The sequence below is a fragment of the Geotrypetes seraphini genome, chromosome 4, assembly GCF_902459505.1.
Source record: "Geotrypetes seraphini chromosome 4, aGeoSer1.1, whole genome shotgun sequence".
Classification (NCBI taxonomy): domain Eukaryota; kingdom Metazoa; phylum Chordata; class Amphibia; order Gymnophiona; family Dermophiidae; genus Geotrypetes; species Geotrypetes seraphini.
The window spans coordinates 286,057,064-286,078,050 of NC_047087.1; the positions used below are offsets into that span (position 1 = coordinate 286,057,064).

General features: G+C 44.2%; 1 protein-coding gene across 1 annotated transcript in view; it reads right to left on the reverse strand.

The window, feature by feature from the left end:
• Positions 1 to 20,987, reverse strand: part of PPRC1 (PPARG related coactivator 1) — a 120,690-nt gene that overhangs the window by 41,608 nt on the left and 58,095 nt on the right. Inside the window, exons 5-8 of the mRNA XM_033942497.1 lie at positions 19,205 to 19,258; positions 12,927 to 12,987; positions 12,246 to 12,313; positions 4,932 to 5,811 (exon numbers count right to left, since the gene is read on the reverse strand). Of these exons, the coding sequence (XP_033798388.1) occupies positions 4,932 to 5,811; positions 12,246 to 12,313; positions 12,927 to 12,987; positions 19,205 to 19,258 (1,063 nt within the window). The remainder of the gene's footprint in view (positions 1 to 4,931; positions 5,812 to 12,245; positions 12,314 to 12,926; positions 12,988 to 19,204; positions 19,259 to 20,987) is intronic.

A 20,987-nucleotide genomic window follows, 5' to 3' on the forward strand; every position in this document is an offset into this window, starting at 1 on the left:
CTGTCTCTTCACCGGTTGCCTCGCAGCAGGAGCCTGCCTGGGAGTGTAACGCCGTTGGTATATAAAGGGTGGTCGAGAAGGTCGAGACCGAGTATGTTTAGGCTTCGGACGAAGGATGGACTGGAATGACTTCTCAAGGTCCGACAGCTTCTTCGTCACCGTCTCGATGGACTCATCAAACAAATCCGCACCTGCACACGGGATGTTGGCAAGCCTGTCCTGGAGGTTCGGGTCCATATCAATGGTCCAAAGCTATGCCAAGCGACGCATGGCCACGGAACAGGCGGCAGCCCTTGCCGAGAGCTCAAACGCATCATATGAGGATTGCATCAAATGAAGACGCAGCTGGGACAGCGAGGCGACGACCTCCTCGTATTCAAAACGAGCTTGAGAGTCGATGTAAGGCATAAACTTCCGAAGCACTGGAAGGAAGAACTCCAAATAGGTGGAAAAATGGAAGGTGTAATTGAGAACTCGGGAAGCCATCAGCGAGTTCTGGTAGATGCGCCTCCCGAACTTATCCATGGTCCTCTCCTCTCGACCCGGGGGCACGAGGCATATACCTGGGACGGATGAGATCGCTTGAAGGAGGACTCGACCAACAGGGGGGATTGATGGGAAAGTTGGGAGCCCTCAAACCCCTTATGGTGCACTGTGCGATACCTGGCATCCAGTTTGCCAGGAATGGCAGGAATGGAGTACGGTGTTTCAAAACAGCACATGAACGTCTGGTTGAGGAGCTTGTGTAGAGGCAGGCGAAGAGACTCAGCAGGGGGATGAGGCAGATGCATGGTATCCAGGTACTCCTTGGAGTAGCGGGAACCCGAGTCCAAAGTGATGTCGAGATCATATGCCATCTGCCGCAGAAAAGATGAAAAAGACAGCTGGTCCGCCAACACAGGACGCTGAGACAGACTCGATGAAGTCGAGGCCTCCTGATCCAAGGAGACATGGGATCTACAAGGAGAGAACGATCTGATGATATCCTAGAACTCTGGGCCCGGAGGAGGCGAGACATCTGAAGATGAATACACCATACGAGGAAGCTTCTTCTGAGGCGAGATGGTAGAATGTCTGGATGAATGCCTCAAAGAATGCCTGGAGCGGTGCCCCGCACTCCGTCTTGAAGGAGATCTGGAACGACGATGCGAAGATGGCTCCGCAGAGGCCTCCAACGAGTAGATGGGGCTGGAGGCCGTAGAGCGAAGAGGAGCAGCACGCCACGGGTCGGGAGACGGCTTGCAGGCAAGGGGCTCCGGAAGAAATCCCCCTGATGATGCACCGGGCTTCGGCTCCTCGGAGGCAAATCCCAATTGTCTCTGTCCGAGGCGGGGATGGGTTCCAGAGGTGGCATCTCACTAAGCGAAGCACTCCTCGATGAACTGGCAGCCAAACGCCGAGCCTCCGAGTCTAGCAGTGAGAGCGAGCGGCGAGGCGGAGGAGGAGGAGGCGGCGGCTCGACCCCACGAGGAGGTTCCGCATGCCCATGCTGGATTGTGGCAAGCCATTTGGGCCCCATGGTAGTCATGAGCTCGAGGAAGTGGGCTTCCATGAGCGACCGCATCGAAGCCGATAAGGGGAGAGCCGCATCTGAAGTGGGACCCCCTGCACGGTCTTCGCGGTCCCGGGCGGCTGAGTGCTTAGCCTTAGAAGCCTTAGGCACCTTAAGAACCACTGGGGGAACGGACTGTGGAGGCACCTGACCTGAGGAGACCGAAGAAGGCACCGGAGCAGGAGGCGGGGTCGAAACCGGAACGAAGGAGGCCGTTTTCAAAAGACCCGATGCAGCGGGAGCAGATGCCGACGTTGAAGGCAAAGGCGAAGCGCTGGTCGGAGCTGAAGGTTCCTTGGAAGCCTCCATAGCAAACAACGACTCCCACAGGAAACAGCGACGCTTGAAAGCACGTGCTGTTAGAGTGGAACAAAGCCGGCACGATTTCGGAAGATGTTGAGGCCCGAGACACTCTAAACAGCATCGATGCGGGTCCGTCAACGAAATCGCGCGCTGGCACTTGATACATTTTTTAAAACCGGTAATAAGCCGGGACATAGGCCGAAAAAGCTCCGCCGCTAGATCGAAGCTGCGGGGCCCCAGCCACGCGGCCGATCCGGTCGAATCTATGGGAAAAATTTTTTTTTTTTTTTTTTTAAACAATAAAACGACAGAATAGAACACACGATAAGAGAAATAAACTCAAAACTGCGAGCACTAGAAGGCAAGAATAAGGGTTCACTCAGCGCAGAGTTGAAGCAAAACTTCTCAGCTCCGCGGAAAGAAAAGAACTGAGGAGACACGCCCGGTGCATCGGGCAGGAAGGCACTCGCGCATGCGCGGTGCGGGCATCTCAAAACTTCTGAAGTTTATACAAGCAAGTATGCTTGTGAGACGTCCGCATCGGGGCTCTGTCAGATGACATCACCCACTGGTGAGAATACCTGCCTGCTTGTCCTGGGATAAAGTACAACACCAAAGAAATAAAAAGATTAATTTCCTCCTATACTGGTCAAAATATAAGGATTACACATGCCAGGGATGGTGTTAGGCCAAGGAGTGTAATTAGGGAAACTGTCCCCTGGCTAGAGAAAGCCTAAGCCTGCTGGAAGCTAAAAATGGCATGGACTAGTAATGGGCTTTGGAATCTCCTACCAAATTTCTTCTCTGGGCCCTACCCATGACTAACACCAGCACTAGCAGGATAAACATTTCAGTTCTCATATATTCTAATCACAAAATAGAAAATAAAATTATTTTTTTCTACCTTTTGTTGTCTGGTCATTTTATTTTTCAGACAAAGTTTTGTCCCAGGCTCTGGTTTCAATAATTTTCCTCTCCCCCTTTTCTCCCTTCCATATCATGTACAGTCAGTGTGCAAGTCCTTCCCTCCTTTTAACTTAGACATGCTTTTATTTTTAATTCTATTTTATTGTTAACCATTTAGATACCTGTATGATAAAACGGTATATCAAAAATAAAGAAACTTGGAACTTTCTGTTTCCCTCTGTGATCTCTTAATTTACTCACCAGGGTTTCCTGGTCATTTGACATTTCTTCTTCTCTATACTTACCATCCATCTTCCATCTTTGTGTACTTATCTTTCCCTTCTCTGGGTCCCCTAATCCCTCCCTGTCCAGCATCTCTCCTGTGCTCATCACCCTGTATTTATCATCACTACTCTACGTCCTGCATTAAACTAAACTAAACCTTCATTAAACTAAACCTTAAGGTTATATATCGCATCTTTTCTACAAGGATAGAGCTCGACACGGTTTACAAGAGTTTAAGAAAGGAAAATATAATAAGAATTAGTGGTTATATAGAGAGCAGCGGAAATTACATTTTTGAAAATAGCCACATTTTCAGATGTTTTCAAAATAATTTCAAAGAGCTCAAATTACGCAGCTGGACAGGAAAGTTACTCCAAAGCTCAGTAATTTTAAGGTAGAGAGATTTCCCTAATTTTCCGATATAGATAACGCCTTTTAACGAGGGGGAAAGATAATTTAAGCTTTTGGATAGATCTGGTAATATCAGGTCTCACAGAGTTCCAGGATAGAGATCTTAAATGTTAGGCAGGCACATTTAAAGTAAACCCTAGAGATTACTGAGAGCCAGTGAAGTTTTAACAAAAGCAGGGGAAACATGATCATATTTACTTTTTGCAAAGATCAACCTAGCTGCAGTATTACTCATCTCCCTTCTGTGTTCCTATTCTCTCCCACATCTAGCAGTTTCCCTCTGTGTCCATATACTCCTTCCCATGTCTGGCATTGCCACTCTGTCCATGTACCATTCCCATGCAGCATCTCCATTTTCTTCCTTGTCCCTATTCTCCTCTCCATGGCCATTATTTCTCTTCTGTTTCTGATACTTTCCGTGTGTCTTCCTCTCTCTGCTGTGTCCAGTATTTCATTCCCTATTCCTTCATTCGCTTAGTATGGCATCTCCTTTCCCTTTCTCTTCCCTCCAGCAGCCCTCCCTTCCACAGGTGCAGCACCTTCCCCCCCTTCCTAGGCCAATTCCTCCATCTACTTTGCTTTACACTGCTCCTTTTCTTCATTAGGGTCAACGGCTCCAGCTCCCCCACTCGCTCGCGGGTCCAGATGGCTTCCCTCCCTGCCACTGGCACACACCTTGCAGAGCAAGCCAATCTCTACACAGGCTTGCTCGACGCCGGTGCTCACAGCTACTCCTTATGATGCAACTTCCTATCTTTGCGTAAGGAAGTTGCATCATAAGGAGCCCGGCAGAAGGAAGGCTGTGAGCATCGTTGAGCAAGCCTATATAGAGATTGGATCGCTCTGCAAGGTATGTGCTAGCAGCAGGGAGGGAGATGTGAGCTGAGTCGCAAGCAAGGGGGGGAGAATGGGCTGGAGCCGCCGGACCCATGAGCAAGGAGAGGTGGGAGAGGTGGGCCGGCCCAAGGTCAGGGAGGGGTGTAGGGCCTGAAGCAGCCAGACCCATGACAGGAGAGGGATGGTGGGATATCAGGGAGCTGTGGTGGGTGGTGTTCCCTGTGGAAACAAAGCTGTTTACCGCTCTGCAGAAAAAAGCTTTGTTCCTGTACCAGCAGCGAGCAGATATACATTTTACCTGTTCCTGTGGTTTTATTGCAGTTAACCACGTAACAGGTCACCATGTCATTCTCTAGTACACGGTACACAGTGTTATAGAATAGCACACAGGCAGATTCACGCATAAGGCCTAATTACTGCCAATTAACAGCTCATTCACTATTTAGTTTGAGATCTGCTCCCAAATGTTAATACCAAGCTGACTATTCATTACCTGCGATATTAACTTTGTCTGCATTTGGTATTACCGAAGCAACTCTAAGAAAAGCTAGGTTCGAGTGCATTTAAAATACCCTGCAATATGTAAAAAGCTCCTTTATGAACCCAATTATACTACACTCCCAATAAAAACGCTCACCTTTTCCTCCTCTTCAATGAAGTTGATCGTGACCTCGAATGTGACATTCGGGACGATGATGAGGAAGACGAGGATGACAACTCGCCATCACTATCCGAACAAGAACTGCATGAACGACTAGTGTGGGCTCGCCTGCTCCTCCAGCTGGATACCTGTGGGCTGGGCGAGTGCCTCCGTTTCCTGTAGCAGCGCAAAGGCCTTTTGGAGGCTGAGGAATTTCCACGAATATTACAAGTTCTCCTTAACCCCATATCATCGCTCCTACAGGGAGATGATTCAGGAGACAACAACACTGATTCTGGATGATTCTTGCCCAACCTTATACCATTTTTCTCACTAGTCCTATGATCTAGCTGGTCTGTGCAGTCATTTCTAATGGCATGCTCCCCACAGTAAGTGGATGTGTCTTCACTGCAATGATTAGAAGAGTCTGATGGACAGCTTGCAGTTGTGACCTGCTTTGGACAGCCCCTGTTCTGAAGTCTTTCCTTTAGTGACATAATAGGCTTGATAGTGATAGTCTGGAGATGTTTTACATTCAGACGAGTTCCTTTTCCAGAATGGGTATTCAGCTGCTCAGGTGCGGCTTCTGCCACTGGGAGTGTAGCATCAGGACACTTCTTGGTTTGTGATATGCCAAGCAAGCAGTAATCATGATCTCCATGCCCCACATGTACTGGTGCAATGACTGGCAACGAATTCCTGCTATGAAGTTTGTTCCGAGACAAAGGTTTGGTTTCCGTTTGCTTCGCAGACTTTAAGGAAGAGCTGCCTGTTCCTACCTGAGGTGGTGCGTCGCAAGGTTTAACCTTCCCCAGCAGAGACGTAGCTGCTAATGGCTTCCACAGTTGATGTGGGGGTGTTGCTGGAGGTGTTAGTCCTGCAAGACAACAGCAGCTTTAAGGTTCATGTAAACAAACAAAAAAATAAATCTGTAAAATCTCATTATTTCAAAAGCATTCATTAACTAGATTGATCAAATTCTGCAAAAGCAAATTAACAAAATGACTGGTGCTCAGCATGCTATAAAAGGACTTTATCTTGCACAATCGCAAAATCTTAAAAAGCACACCAATAATAATTTGACAGATGAAACACGAAACTTGGGACCTGGGTTGGCCACTGTTAGAAACAGGATTCTGGACTTGATGGACCTTCGGACTGTCCCAACAAAAGATTAGGTTCTTACCTTTGCTAATCTACTCTCTTGTAAACCTGCACTTTATTCCAGGACCAGCGGGTTATTTCCATCCATCCACCAGAACTCTGTAGGACAGTGTGTCTCAAACTTTTTTGAGCTGGGGCACACTAAAGGAAGTGGCTGCGGCTCAAGGCACCCAGAAGTGTGCGGATGTTGCTGTGATGACATCACACTCAAGTGTGACATCACACTGACATCCACGCATTCGCAGAGGCACTCCAGACAGGCACTGAAATGCCAGTAGGGCGTGCCAGCAGGGAAGTCTAACAAATATCAACTAAGTACCTCCAACCAGAGACCTCCCAAACTCCAACCTAGACCCACCTAAGATCTTCCCCAGATCCCACTCCCTTTACTAATTGTAACGTAATTTTTTTTCCATTCATTTTTCATATACACACAATATACACAGCAAATATAAATTCTCAAAACTGACATTTCAATCACTATATATAAAATAATTTTCCCTACCTTTGATGTCTGGTGACTATTTTTCTGTGCTTTTAACTATGTTTCCAGGACCTTTTTATCCATTGACTGTTTTTCTCTCTGTCTTCATTTTCTGCCTTGCATCCATCTTTAGCATTAACTTAACATTTAATATTTCCATTTTTCTGCTTTCTTCTCAACATAGTAGAACATAGAACATAATAGATGATGGCAGATAAAGACCCGAATGGTCCATCCAGTCTGCCCAACCTGATTCAATTTAAATTTTTTAATTTTTTTTTCTTAGCTATTTCTGGGCAAGAATCCAAAGCTTTACCCTGTACTGTGCTTGGGTTCCAACTGCCGAAATCTCTGTTAAGACTTACTCCAGCCCATCTACACCCTCCCAGCCATTGAAGCCCTCCCCAGCCCATCCTCCACCAAACAGCCATATACAGACACAGATCGTGCAAGTCTGCTCAGTACTGGCCTTAGTTCAATATTTAATATTATTTTCTGATTCTAAATCCTCTGTGTTCATCCCACGCTTCTTTGAACTCAGTCACAGTTTTACTCTCCACCATCTCTTTCGGGAGCGCATTCCAGACATCCACTACCCTCTCCGTAAAGTAGAATTTCCTAACATTGTCCCTGAATCTACCACCCCTCAACCTCAAATTATGTCCTCTGGTTTTACCATTTTCCTTTCTCTGGAAAAGATTTTGTTCTACGTTAATACCCTTCAAGTATTTGAATGTCTAAATCATATCTTCCCTGTCTCTCCTTTCCTTTAGGGTATACATATTCAGGGCTTCCAGTCTCTCCTCATACATCTTCTGGCGCAAGCCTCCTATCATTTTCGTCGCCCTCCTCTGGACCGCCTCAAGTCTTCTTACATCCTTCGCCAGATACGGTCTCCAAAACTGAACACAATACTCCAAATGGGGCCTTACCAATGACCTGTACAGGGGCATCAACACCTTCTTCCTTCTACTGACTACGCCTCTCTTTATACAGCCCAGCATCCTTCTGGCAGCAGCCACTGCCTTGTCACACTGTTTTTTCGCCTTTAGATCTTCGGACACTATCACCCCAAGGTCCCTCTCCCCGTCCGTGCATATCAGCTTCTCTCCTCCCAGCATATACGGTTCCTTCCTATTATTAATCCCCAAATGCATTACTCTGCATTTCTTTGCATTGAATTTTAGTTGCCAGGCATCAGACCATTCCTCTAACTTTTGCAGATCCTTTTTCATATTTTCCACTCCCTCTTCGGTGTCTACTCTGTTACAAATCTTGTTATCAGCTGCAAAAAGGCACACTTTTCCTTCTAACCCTTCAGCAATGTCACTCACAAACATATTGAACAGGATTGGCCCCAGCACCGATCCCTGAGGGACTCCACTACTCACCTTTCCTTCCTTCGAGCGACTTCCATTAACCACCACCCTCTGGCGTCTGTCCGACAGCCAGTTTCTGACCCAGTTCACCACTTTGGGTCCTAACTTGAGCCCTTCAAGTTTGTTCAACAGCCTCCTATGAGGAACTGTATCAAAGGCTTTGCTGAAATCCAAGTAAATTACATCTAGCATATGTCCTTGATCCAGCTCTCTGGTCACCCAATCAAAAAATTCAATCAGGTTCGTTTGGCACGATTTACCTTTTGTAAAGCCATGTTGCCTTGGATCCTGTAACCCATTAGATTCAAGGAAGTACACTATCCTTTCTTTCAGCAAAACTTCCATTATTTTACCAACAACTGAAGTGAGGCTCACCGGCCTGTAGTTTCCTGCTTCATCCCTGTGACCACTTTTATGAATAGGGACCACATCTGCTCTCCTCCAATCCCTAGGAATCACTCCTGTCTCCAGAGATTTGTTGAACAAGTCTTTAATAGGACTCGCTAGAATCTCTCTGAGCTCCCTTAGTATCCTGGGATGGATCCCGTCTGGTCCCATCGCTTTGTCCACCTTCAGTTTTTCAAGTTGCTCATAAACACCCTCCTCCGTGAACGGCGCAGAATCTACTCCATTTTCTCGTGTAACTTTGCTAGACAATCTCAGTCCTTCTCCAGGATTTTCTTCTGTGAACACAAAACAGAAGTATTTGTTTAGCACATTTGCTTTGTCTTCATCACTTTCCACATATTGGTTCCCAGCATCTTTTAGCCTAGCAATTCCATTTTTCATCTTCCTCCTTTCACTAATATATCTGAAAAAATTGTCATCTCCCTTTTTTACATTTTTAGCCATTTGTTCTTCCGCCTGTGCCTTCGCCAAACGTATCTCTCTCTTGGCTTCTTTCAGTTTCACCCTGTAGTCCTTTCTGCTCCCCTCTTCTTGGGTTTTTTTATATTTCACGAACGCCAACTCTTTCACCTTTATTTTCTCAGCCACTAGGTTGGAGAACCATATTGGCTTCCTTTTTCTCTTGTTTTTATTGATTTTCTTCACATAAAGGTCCGTAGCCATTTTTATCGCTCCTTTCAGCTTAGACCACTGTCTTTCCACTTCTCTTAAGTCCTCCCATCCTAACAGCTCATTCTTCAGGTACTCTCCCATTGCATTAAAGTCCGTACGTTTGAAATCTAGGACTTTAAGTATCGTGCGGCCGCTCTCCACTTTAGCCGTTATATCAAACCAAACCGTTTAATGATCGCTATTTCCCAGGTGAGCACCCACTCGAACATTAGAGATACTCTCTCCATTTGTGAGGACCAGATCCAATATCGCTTTTTCCCTTGTGGGTTCCGTCACCATTTGTCTGAGCAGAGCCTCTTGAAAGGCATCCACAATCTCCCTACTTCTTTCCGATTCCGCAGACGGAACATTCCAGTCCGCATCTGGCAGGTTGAAATCTCCCAACAGCAGAACCTCCTCTTTCCTTCCAAACTTTTGGATATCCACAATCAGATCCTTATCAATTTGCTGCGATTGAGTCGGAGGTCTGTAGACTCAAAATCTACTCCCTCTCTCTCCTTCCCCCCCAGTGGTCTGACAACATCTCTCTCCTTCCTTTCCCAGTCTGGCATCTCTTTTTACTACAGTACTATTATTATTATTTCTGTAGCGCTACCAAACTCCCCTCCTTCCCTTCTATTCCCTGGTCTGATATCTCTCCCTTCCTTTAGTCATCTCTCTTCCCCACCCCAGTGCAACATTTCTCTTTCCCTTCTTCCTTTCTGTCCCCCTGCAGTCCATCTCCCTTCCCTTCCTCCTTTCTGGCCCCCCTCCCAGTCAACATTTTTTCTCTCTTCCTCCTGCGTGCTTCTCCTCTGATCCTCCTTCCTTCTCCCAACCAACATCTCTCTCTCTCTCTCCATGAGTCCAACTTTTCACTCTCTATCCTCTCCCCCTTCCCCAGAGTGTGACATTTCTCCTTCCCTCCTTTCTGTCCTCCCCATCCATCTTGCCTCTCCATGAATCCAACACTATCTCCCTCCTGCACGCTTTCTCTCTCTGTCCTTGCCTCTTTCCTCGAGTGGCATCCCCCCCAATCCAACATGCTCTCTGCCCATGCACCATCTCGCCCTCCCCTCCAGTGTGTAGCACCTTTCCTTTCCCTCCCTTTCTGCCAAATCCAGCAGCACTTCTTCTCCCTTCCTTTTACGTCCCCCATGTCCAGCAGTACACCCCTTCTCACTTCCCTCCTCCCCCCCTGTCCAGCAGTACTACTTCCCACTTCTCTGCTCCCCATGTTCAGCAGTACCTCTTCTCCTTCCCCTGTCCAGCAATACCTCTCCTGTCACTGCTAGCAGCAGTTCACTGTGTGCTTTTAACTTCAGCAAACAACTGCCACTAGTAGTAATTTAGCCCGGTTTCATCAGGCAGCCTTGGGGCCTTTGATAGGCCGGCCGTTTTGATGTGATGCGGGCTGGCCTAGCGAGGAAGACCAGCAGATATGCACAATGCGACAATAGAAATCAGCTGACACAGGTTCCGGAGCCTCTCTTTCTGCCCTGTGAGCAGCTGCACACTTAAAATCTCAGAAGGCACATTAATGTGCTGTGGCACACAGTTTGCGATATACTGCTGTAAGAAGCCTCAAACTTCAGAGACTTAAATCCTTTCCCCCTTTTATCTCATCACTGTCCCTGTAGGAATTATTTAGTCTTAAAGCAGCAAGGAACATCTGTAGTGAATAAGAACAAGAGCGAGAGGGGAACAGGGAAACTCTGTGACAAGTATGTATATTCTGCTCATATCGACAAGTGCAATACAGCAACAATGAAAAACGAGAGAAGCAAGTCATGAAACATTAGAACTTGAACAACAAAAACAGTGCTTTAAGGAGAAACAGCCTGCACTGTCAAAAGGGGGGCGTCTGAACTAAGGACCCCCCAAAACTAAGTGCCAAACCCACTTATAAAGGCTGGTCAGAAAACAGAAATCCAGTTTACAAGTACTTGGAAAGGTAGACAATCGGTGAATCAGTAAGGTATAGGGCAGGTTTCCAGAATAAAATGTGGATTTTACAAGATTAGCAAAAGTAAGAATCTAATCTTTCGTTCTTGTACAATCTCCCTCGAATAGAGAAGATTGAGAGGGGACATGATCGAAACATTCAAGGTACTGAAGGGGATAGACTTAGTAGATAAGGACAGGTTGTTCACACTCTCCAAGGTAGGGAGAACAAGAGGGCACTCTCTAAAATTGAAAGGGGATAGATTCCATACAAACGTAAGGAAGTTCTTCTTCACCCAGAGTGGTAGAAAACTGGAAAACTCTTCCGGAGTCTGTCATAGGGGAAAACACTCTCAAGGGATTCAAGACAAAGTTAGACAAGTTCCTGCTGAACCGGAACGTACGCAGGTAAGGCTAGTCTCAGTTAGGGCACTGGTCTTTGACCTAAGGGCCACCATGTGAGCGGACCACTGGTCTGACCTAGCAGCGGCAATTCTTATGTTCAATATGTGAAGCTACAATTAAGACAGATGCACAAATCACCAGAAGAAGGTGTGGAACTTAAAAAAACACATACTAAAAAGGGAGAGGAAGTGGTCTAATGTTTAGATCAATGGGCTGTTAATCAGGGATGCCAGGGTTCAAGTCCTATTTCTGTCACCATCACACTGTGATCTTGGGCAAGTCATCTTCCATTGTCTCAGGCACCCACTTAAATTTTAAGTTCTTCAGGGAAAGAATATGTGGTACCTGAATACTTACCACCACTGTGCAAGAACTATTAAAAAAAAAATTTCATACACTTCTAATCACTCCTTTTAAACCAAGTTCTAAAGCAGTCCTCTTGCAAATTTTTCCAGCCGGCGGCACACTAAATGCAGTGCCCCGGCCAGAAGGCACCTGGAAATTGATGCGATGACATCACGCACATGCGTGATGACGTCAGCGCATGCGGAGGCCCGTCTGGCCATGAACCCACCGTTACAGGGATCCAGGAGGTGCAGGGAGAAGAGGCGAGATGCCGGCTAGGAGGAGAGTCAGTTGACTTCCTACAAGACATGCCTCTCGCCGCGAGAGGCACATCCTGTGGGCAGGCAGCCGGCATGGACGACTCTCCTCCTCGCCAGTGTGGCGCAGCACACCAGAGATCTCAGGAGGTACACAGTTTGCGATACACTGTTCTAAAGCTACATCAATTTACTCTCCCAAAGAAAACCAATACTAGTAAGTTCAGAGCTTTTGCACCTTAAATTCTGCTTCCCCTCCCACCCCATCATGTACCTGCTGTACTAGCCAGCTCTGGTGCAAGTAATTTGTTGCAGGGCTTTTTCTCCCCTTGGCTTTCCAATCTGCCAAAAAAATAGAAACAAAATTTAGTAGTAGTACAGGTCCTGGAAAACCATCCTTGTGTATTATCAAGTGGGCCAATTCAAGCCCGTTATCAACAATTTTGAAACTTTTGAAACTACAGCCCCAATTACAGGAATGTTGATCTGCTGCTTCTAGTTAAGGCAGAGCCCAGTAGCGAGACACCTCAGTAGGTGTTCAAAGCCGCCACACTTATTTTTCTTTAAATTGTACATTGTTTGACAAGAAATAAAAACAAGAGCACATTTATTTTATGAAGCAGCTGCCTGGCAGGCCTGTAAAATTTGCATTCATGTTACCTCTCAACAGCATCAAGCACTACTAAACAATAGAAAATAGCTTTCAAAGTGGTCTTATAAGGACCCAAGTTCACCGTTATCTTGGAACAAAATCTAGTCTAAGTTCAGTCTCCTCAGCATAGGGTAAATCTGCCAAACACTTGCATACTGTCACTACTAAGTCAATGAAAGAACTAGAGCTGCTGGTGGCACTTTCTCACAACAAATAAATATTTTCAACGTTCAGCAGATGCAACCCTTAGCAAGGCCATCACTGCATCTGTAGGGTAAGTTTTCCTCTGTTCTTTATACTTACTCGGAGAATCTTAGAGCCAACTTATTACCAGAATTTTGTGGGCGGCATACTTCCTCTTTTGCTGAAAACAAACAAAATAAGCTACGGTAAGTCAAATTCATGGACCGAAAATAAGGAAGAGCTATATAAATGATCCCCTTCCCCCCCCCCTTTAAAAGGGAGATCAAAATACACAAAAGTGGGTAAGAAAAACGATGAGACGGATGGCCTTGTGATCCATATGCTTACTGAAACCTCCACTCCCCCCCCTGTGATTAACATTTGACTGCTTTGAATTACTCAGCAAGACAGTTTAGAAAATACTTTATAAATGTTAAAAATAAAAAACAACTGTTATAGTTACATAGATTAGCATTAGAAAGGATTTTAAAAAGACTACCATAGCATCAGTGTAGAGCACAATTAATAGTCACAAAAAAAACCTCAGTTTAGCATTTAATTTCCTCCCACCTATCCCAGACCTGATTTCTGATTTATATGCCCTTCAACTAATTAAGAGGTTAGAAAGTTAATTATGGCATCTCTATTTTCCAGTAACTGGATCTTGGAAATATGATCTACTTCATTCTCTACTGTCTCAATTCCCCGAGGACCTTTAGGACATCCAATATGTTTCGGTCCAATGGAATCATTGATGTGCACCTGATCTATTCTTCTAGGTTCTCACTATTCTGCTTTCTGTGTCACTCAGGAACCCCATGGCCTGATTTTATAGAAGGACACCTGACGTAAGATGTTGAACGGACTGGAGAAGGTATTTCTTCACTTATTGTGTAATTAAACTCTAGAATTCATTGTCAGAAAATGTGGTGAAAGTAGTTAGCTTAGCAGGGTTTAAAATAAAAGTTTGGTTTTTGTTTTTTGGGTGGCGGTTCAGTTGAGTCTTCTTGTGCTGTACCTGGGGCACACCATGAAGAACAAACATGTGTGGCCCACTTTGGTCTGTATTTTTTGTTAAAATGTTAATAATAAAATTATTATTTAAAAAAAAGGTTTGGATAATTTTCTAAAAGAAAAGTCCGATGATCCAAGATGGCGATCTGAGACAGGACGCGCTGAGCTGCGTGTCCCAGGATTGTGCTTTTTCAACTTTTCTAACAGTAATTACTTACCGCGATGCCGAAGAGACGGGGCCGGAGTGCCGCTTCTGCCTCGCGGCGTCCTGGAGCCCCGGGTCTCGGAAATATTCAAGAACTCTTGTGGCGCATGCAGGAGGTCGCAGCGACGTCGGATGGCGGCCCGCGGAGAACACAGGGAGGCGAAACCATCGTGGATGCTCCTGGGCCCGATACCACACTGAGCCCCGACGTTAGGGCACCGCCCCCGCAACCCCAGACAACCAGCTCCCCCAGGGGCGGGGAAACCCCGGATTCACTGGTTTTCTCCTCCCCAGAGGCAAGGAAAGATTGACTGGAGAGTTTGGAGGCTGGGGCCCACTTTTCCAGGGCCCCCATGGAGGTATCTGGGGGAATATCATCTCAACATGAGGGGGAAGGGCTGAAGACATCCCCCGAAGGACTTCAGAACGGTGAGCACTCTACATTTACACAAACCTCAATTGAATTGATTAAACCTGCAGAAGTGACTTTAGACTCTATCTGGGACTTATTGGCTGGTTTTGTTAAAAAAATTACTCCTACACTTCAACAAATTGAAGGGAAAATTAAGGAACATGATAAGGAATTGAAGGATTTAAGAAAAGAAACGAATTCTTCTAACTCATCTGTTCTAAAAATGGAAAAAGAAATTGTTTCACTGAAACAAATTCAAGAGGCCTTAGTCAAAGACAATATTAACCTAAGGAAGAAGACTGAAATGCTTGAGAACAATTCACGCAGTAATAACTTAAGGTTAATTAACTTTCCAAGACTTGAGTTAGTAACACTTAGAGATATGCTTAAGAGATATCTAGTAGAGAACTTAGAGATATCCGAAGATTCATTACCACCATTTTCACGGGTTTATTATTTGCCTGATAAAGAACAAACTCAACAACCAAAAGAAAAATCTTCAGATCAAGAACCCTTAAATATATCACAGATTTTAGAAACATCTGAGAAGGATTTAGCATCACCAGCCACTATGATTATTACTTTAGCTTTGCCAATTGATAAAACATGGTTGTTAAAACTTTTCTTTAAAAATAGACAAAAAAGCTTCCTTGGGTATAAAATACAAATGTTCCCAGATTTGGCACGGGAGACGCAAAGGCGCCGCCGTGAATTTCTTCTGTTGAAACCTGGGGTTTTATCCTTGGGGGCAACTTTTTATTTGAGACATCCGTGTAAATGTATTGTATATCACTGTACTCTTAAATATGTGTTTTTTGAACCATTACAATTGACAAATTTCGTGGCTATGTCTCGTCTGAATGTTAACAATCCTTGAGCCCTATATTTGGGATATTGTGACCCCATCTCAGTGCTATAGCTCTCAGTTTCTTAATATTATAACTTTCTTTTTTGATAATTTCGCCAATTTTCTTTAATTCTTGGATCTTAATTGTGGACTTGAGCATAAATAGTATATTTGTTTAATTTAGGAATTATATTACTATTGTATTTGATATCTATTCTATTCTTGCTTTCTGTACAAGTGTTATACTTGAAATTTAAGTTGAAAACAATAAATAAATAATTTAAAAAAAAAAAAAAAAGTCCATAAGCCATTATTAAGATGCACTTGGGGAAATCCACCGCTTATTCTTGGGATAAGCAGCATAAAATCTGTTTTACTCTGAGATCTTGCCAAGTATTTGTGATCTGGGTTGGCCACGGTTGGAAACAGGATATTGGGCTTGATGGACCTTCGTACCCAATATGGCAACTCTTTTGTTCTTAAGTCTGTAAAGGGATTTGCGAATTTGGTTATTTGCGAGTCTCAAAACAAGCAGCCTTCCTTCCACAGCTTACCTTTAACATCCTTGGTGGTGTAGTGGTGAAGTGGGGCAGGAGTGATCTTTCTAAACTCCTGCCCATTGCAGATCTGCTATCAAAAATGGCTGCCTCAAATTCCCACCATGAGGAACACAGGCTGAACTGTGAGGTCTAACAGAGAAGAATCCTTGAAGGGCTCATATGGATCAATGTTAAGGTTCCAGGTTGGAAAGGGACGTTGCAGAGGAGGCCTCAACTTGAGCTCCCCAGAGGAATCTGATCACATCAGGATGAGCTATCAACAAAGAATTGTGACTATAAGTCAGGAAACAAGAGAGCCCAGTCACCTGCACGTTAAGAGAAGTCACAGTCAGGCCTTTCTCCAACCCAACCTGAAGGAAAGTCAGAATGACCGAAAGGGGAGCCTGATATGGCTCAACCTGGTCTATTCCGATTAGCAACGTAGTAACTTCGATCTATTACATGTTAGCAGCTTGATCAGCATTTTTACTGAACAACCACTTCCGGGTTTTGACGTCATCTCCCGGGAGCTTTTAACCCCGTACAGTTATGATGTGGCCATCTTTTTTGATCAGAGGAGGCGTTCTTCACGTCCCGTTTAAAAGGTATGTCTGAGTGGCTTCTTTAAACTTGTTTGAAGTTGTGCATAAGTCCAGTTTTGATATAATTTTCTTTTCTGGCTCTAGTTTGATCGGATTCTGTTACACCCTGAGGCAGCAAGTTGGTGAAACGCTGGCCATCATCGGTGTACCGATCATAGATAAGTTGAAAGTTTTTTTCATCTATCATTTTCATAGACAGCCCTGCTTATAGTTTACATAATAGGGAGTGCAATGGAGGTTTTCTGCCAATGAGGTTACCACCCAACCACCTTTATCCACCATTGTGGTGGTGGGAGGGCATTTGTCTGAGGCTTTTTCCTCCGTTTTTGAAATATACACCCCTTTAAACTAAAGCAGCACTGCCTTCACTTATTTGTGACTTCATCATCTCTTGTGAAAGTGTGGCACAGTATATTCATTGATATTTCACATATCCGAGTTTCTTTTGCTATCAACCTGGTCATTAGCACATTATTGCTGAAAAGCCTGCTAGGCCTTTGCTGAGGCCTCCAAAGTCCAAGGAATCAGGACTGTAAAGTATGCCTGTGCAGAGCCCAGGGCATGCTGGAGAGGACATATGTGTGCCCTCACCTACAGCACTATATCTATAGTGGCCACCATAGACCCCAGAAGCTGAAGATAGGAGCCAGCAGCTCCAGAAAGGAAGAAATTTGGGCACACAGTTTCAGTCTGCGCACCTCTGGATGATACACACCTCTGGATGATACAGCTGTGTCAAAAAAAACTCCCAGATATTCCAGCGACTGCGTGGGCGTCAAATTGCTCTTTCTGTAGTTCACAATTCAGCCTAAATCCATCATACGTCAACCCTCAGACGAGGGAGCCCCAATTAGCTAGTCATTTATCGCAGGTAAGCTGCTATTGACCACCATCACCTTGGTGAAGCGACATCACAGAATTCCATCAGAACTACTATAGCTACATGATGCAGGGTTCCATATTAGGAATAACCGTCAGGAAAATTATCTACTCTAGGTGTCATTGTCGATGGCACATTAAAACACTCTGCTTAGTGTGAAGTGGCAGCTAAAAAAGCAAATAGAATGTTAGGAATTATTAGGAAAGGAATGGAGAACAAAATAGAGAATACGACCATATCTTGAACATTGTGTGCTATTCTGGTCACCACATCTCAAAAATAAAATATAGTGGAATTAGAAAAGGAATAGAGAAGGGTAATGAAAATGAAAAAGGAGATGGGATGACCTCTAAGAGGAAAAGCTCAAGAGGCTAGGGCTTTTCAGCTTTGAGAAGAGACAGCTGAGGGAAAATATGATAGAGGTCTATAAAATACTGAGTGGAAAGGAACAGGTAGATGTGAACTGTTTGTTTACTCTTTACAAAAATACAAGGACTTAGTAGCTTCATTGTGTACCCCCAAGTAATTTGACACAAACCAAAAAAAATATTTCTTCATGCAACATGCAATTAAACTCTGGAATTTTTTGCTAAAGAATGATGTAAAGCAGTCAGCTTCAGGGTTTTAAAAACGTTTGGACAACTTCCTAAAAGAAAAGTCCATAAGCCATTATTAATGATGACTTGGGAAAATCCACTGCTTATTCCTAGGATAAAGGACGGACAAAAAAAATCCACCAAGATAGTTTCACAAAAACAGAACCAGAGCAAAAAACAAAACTGTGGAACTGATGAACTTGATAAAAACTTTATTTGAACAAGGTGCAGAGTGTAACAAAATAAAATATACAATAGCACAAAAGAACACAGTATATAGTATAATTTGTGGCGTAGACCCAACATGGGCTGTGTTTCGGTCGTGAAATAATCTTCTTCTGGGGTCCCTAAAAAGGTCTGACTGGCATTTCATAAAATTAAGAGCAGGACCATCAGTTTCAACGCTTGCAGTTCTTTAACAAAAGGAGGTTTTTCCAAAAGCATTAATTACTCAAAAGCTTGTTACTTATTCTTTCAAGCAACAGCCATCACAATCGCAATTCATATGGCTGTTGCTTAAAAGAATAAGTAACAAGCTTTCGAGTAATTAATAACGCTTTTGGAAAAACTTCCGTTCATTAAAGAACTGTAAGCATTGTAACTGATGGCCCTTCTCTTAATTTTATGAAATTCCATAGTCAGATCTATTTAGGGACCCCGGAAGAAGGTTGTTTCACGACCAAAATACGCTCGTGTCGGGTCTATGCCACAAATTATATACTGTGTTCTTTTGTGCTATTGTATATTTTATATTGTTACTCTCTGCACCTTGTTCAAATAAAGTTCTTATCAAGATCATCAGTTCCAGTTTTTGTTTTTTGCTCTTTTATTCCTAGGATAAGCATCATAATATCTTGCCAAGTACTTGGACCTGGATTAAGCCACTGTTGGAAACAGAATACAGGACTTGATAGACCTTCAGTGTGTTCCAGTATGGCAACTCTTATGTTCTTAACCTTGTTCCTGCCGTTCAGATTGTGCTTTGCTTACCCTAAAACCTGGAACTAAGTGCTATACACATATATAATAAAAATAATATATCAGACAGAACAGAAAAACTGAGAAATTGTGATTAGTAATACGAATGAAGGCTTCAAACATGAGAACGTCCTGAAACTATCTGTAGATTCAATGTTCCAGAGATGGCCATCAGAGACCTAACTAGCCATCTCTATCACTTTTGTTGTCAAGCAAGTACACATTTCAAATATACAGAGCAGCTGAGGATCCAATTTAGTATCCTGTTCAGCGCAGTTTGACATTGTTAATATATTTCACAAGGCCCTCTGAATTGTTCTTTTACCTTCAGATTCTTCAAACTGCTCCAGCAGACTAGAGAGATCAGAAGCTTCAATTCCTAAAACATACACAGAAAAAAAGTAAAGAAAATCATGAAACGGAAAGCAACATGCTGCATTCATTGCTCCTATTCAAAATAAAATATCCTTGAACTCTTACTTCCAGATCTGTAGGTTTTTAGTTACTATTGAAAAAAAGATCTTGTTGGGTACTTGTGAGCTGGATTAGCCATTGCTAGAAAGAGGATACTGGGCTCGATGGACAAATAACACAAGAATTGGTGGACAAAGCTTGGCTGGCTGAAATTTTGTGGACATTGGGAAGATTTAACAACCTAAGTGTGTGTGTGGGGGGGGAGGGAACAGAGGGCTGTGGTGACAAACCCTTATGTGGACCACACCATTTATTGTTAGAATTGCAACTTTTTGGGGGGGGTTTTAGTACTCAAGAAGGGTTACACCTCCATTTGCTCCAGCCACCAGTAATTTGTTTCTTTCAGGTTTGAATTCTGTTGTGTACCAGCAGTGGGAACAGATTGAGTTAATGCAGTTAGAACAAATAGGAGTAAGAGAAGATTCACACTTTTGAGTTCCTACAGGATGAATTTCATCTTCCCCTATGTCAACATCGTTCATGCAACTGTTTCATTAAATGGACGAGATGGTGAGGCAAACAGTGCAAGAGAATAGCTTGAAGATAGAGCACCACTAGTGGACTTCTCAGCACTATATAGATAGCAGGAAGATAAGGTACCTCAGCTGATGATTCATTAATATAGACAGGAGCAGGAGCTGGGTTGCCATTTTGGTGTCAGGTCAAAAGCGCGGCGGGACAAAGGCGCGCGCAGACAATTGAGCGCAGCGCGGAGGTGCGCGCCGAAGAAAATTACTGTTTTTACGGCTCCGACGGGGGGAGCATGGGGGGGAACCCCCCCACTTTACTTAATAGAGATCGCACCGCGTTGTGGGGGGTGTGGGGAGTTGTAACCCCCCACATTTTACTGAAAACTTAACTTTTTCCCTGTTTTTAGGGAAAAAGTTAAGTTTACAGTAAAATGTGGAGGGTTACAACCCCCCAAGCCCCCCACAACGCCGGCGCGATATCTATAAGTAAACTGGGGGGGCTCCCCAACAAAACCCCCTGTTGGAGCCCCTAAAAACTGTAATTTTCTTCGGCGCGCGCCTCCGTCTTGCGCTCAGTTGTCGGCGCGTGCCTTTGTCTTTCGCCGAGTTGTCTATGAACCGCCATTTTACTATTAAGCACCAAGAGCAAATGGAAAGAAATCTAGGTAAGACCTATGTAGAGATCTACATGCAAGAGAATGGTTAAAAGAGAATGTTATCAGCGGTACCCAACTTCAAGTAAACTTTCACAATACTACCCAGGTGTTAACAGCTTGATGTTGAAATATGGGAATGAGGTAATAAGGGAAGATTAGGTTCTTACATATAATGGCTACTTCCCTTCACCCACAAGGACTGCAGAAGGCATCATCTACATTTCTCAATTCCACCTCCTTGTGTCACTGGGTAGTGCCTCAGCTCCTCAGTTCGTACCAAAGCAATAGATAACCCCTAAAAAGGAAATAACAAGGAGGGCAAGGTGAGCTCCCTGACAAATTAAGTCTTTTCTGCTCTGCTACAATAACAATTAAACCAAAAGGAATATAGCATAAACAAGGTGAAACCAAACAAGCCACCTCACTGAGTGCAACTAGCACTAACATTTATGCAACTCCTATAGTCTCCCCTAAAAATTGTTTATAGAGCAAATGGCTAGTTCTTCGT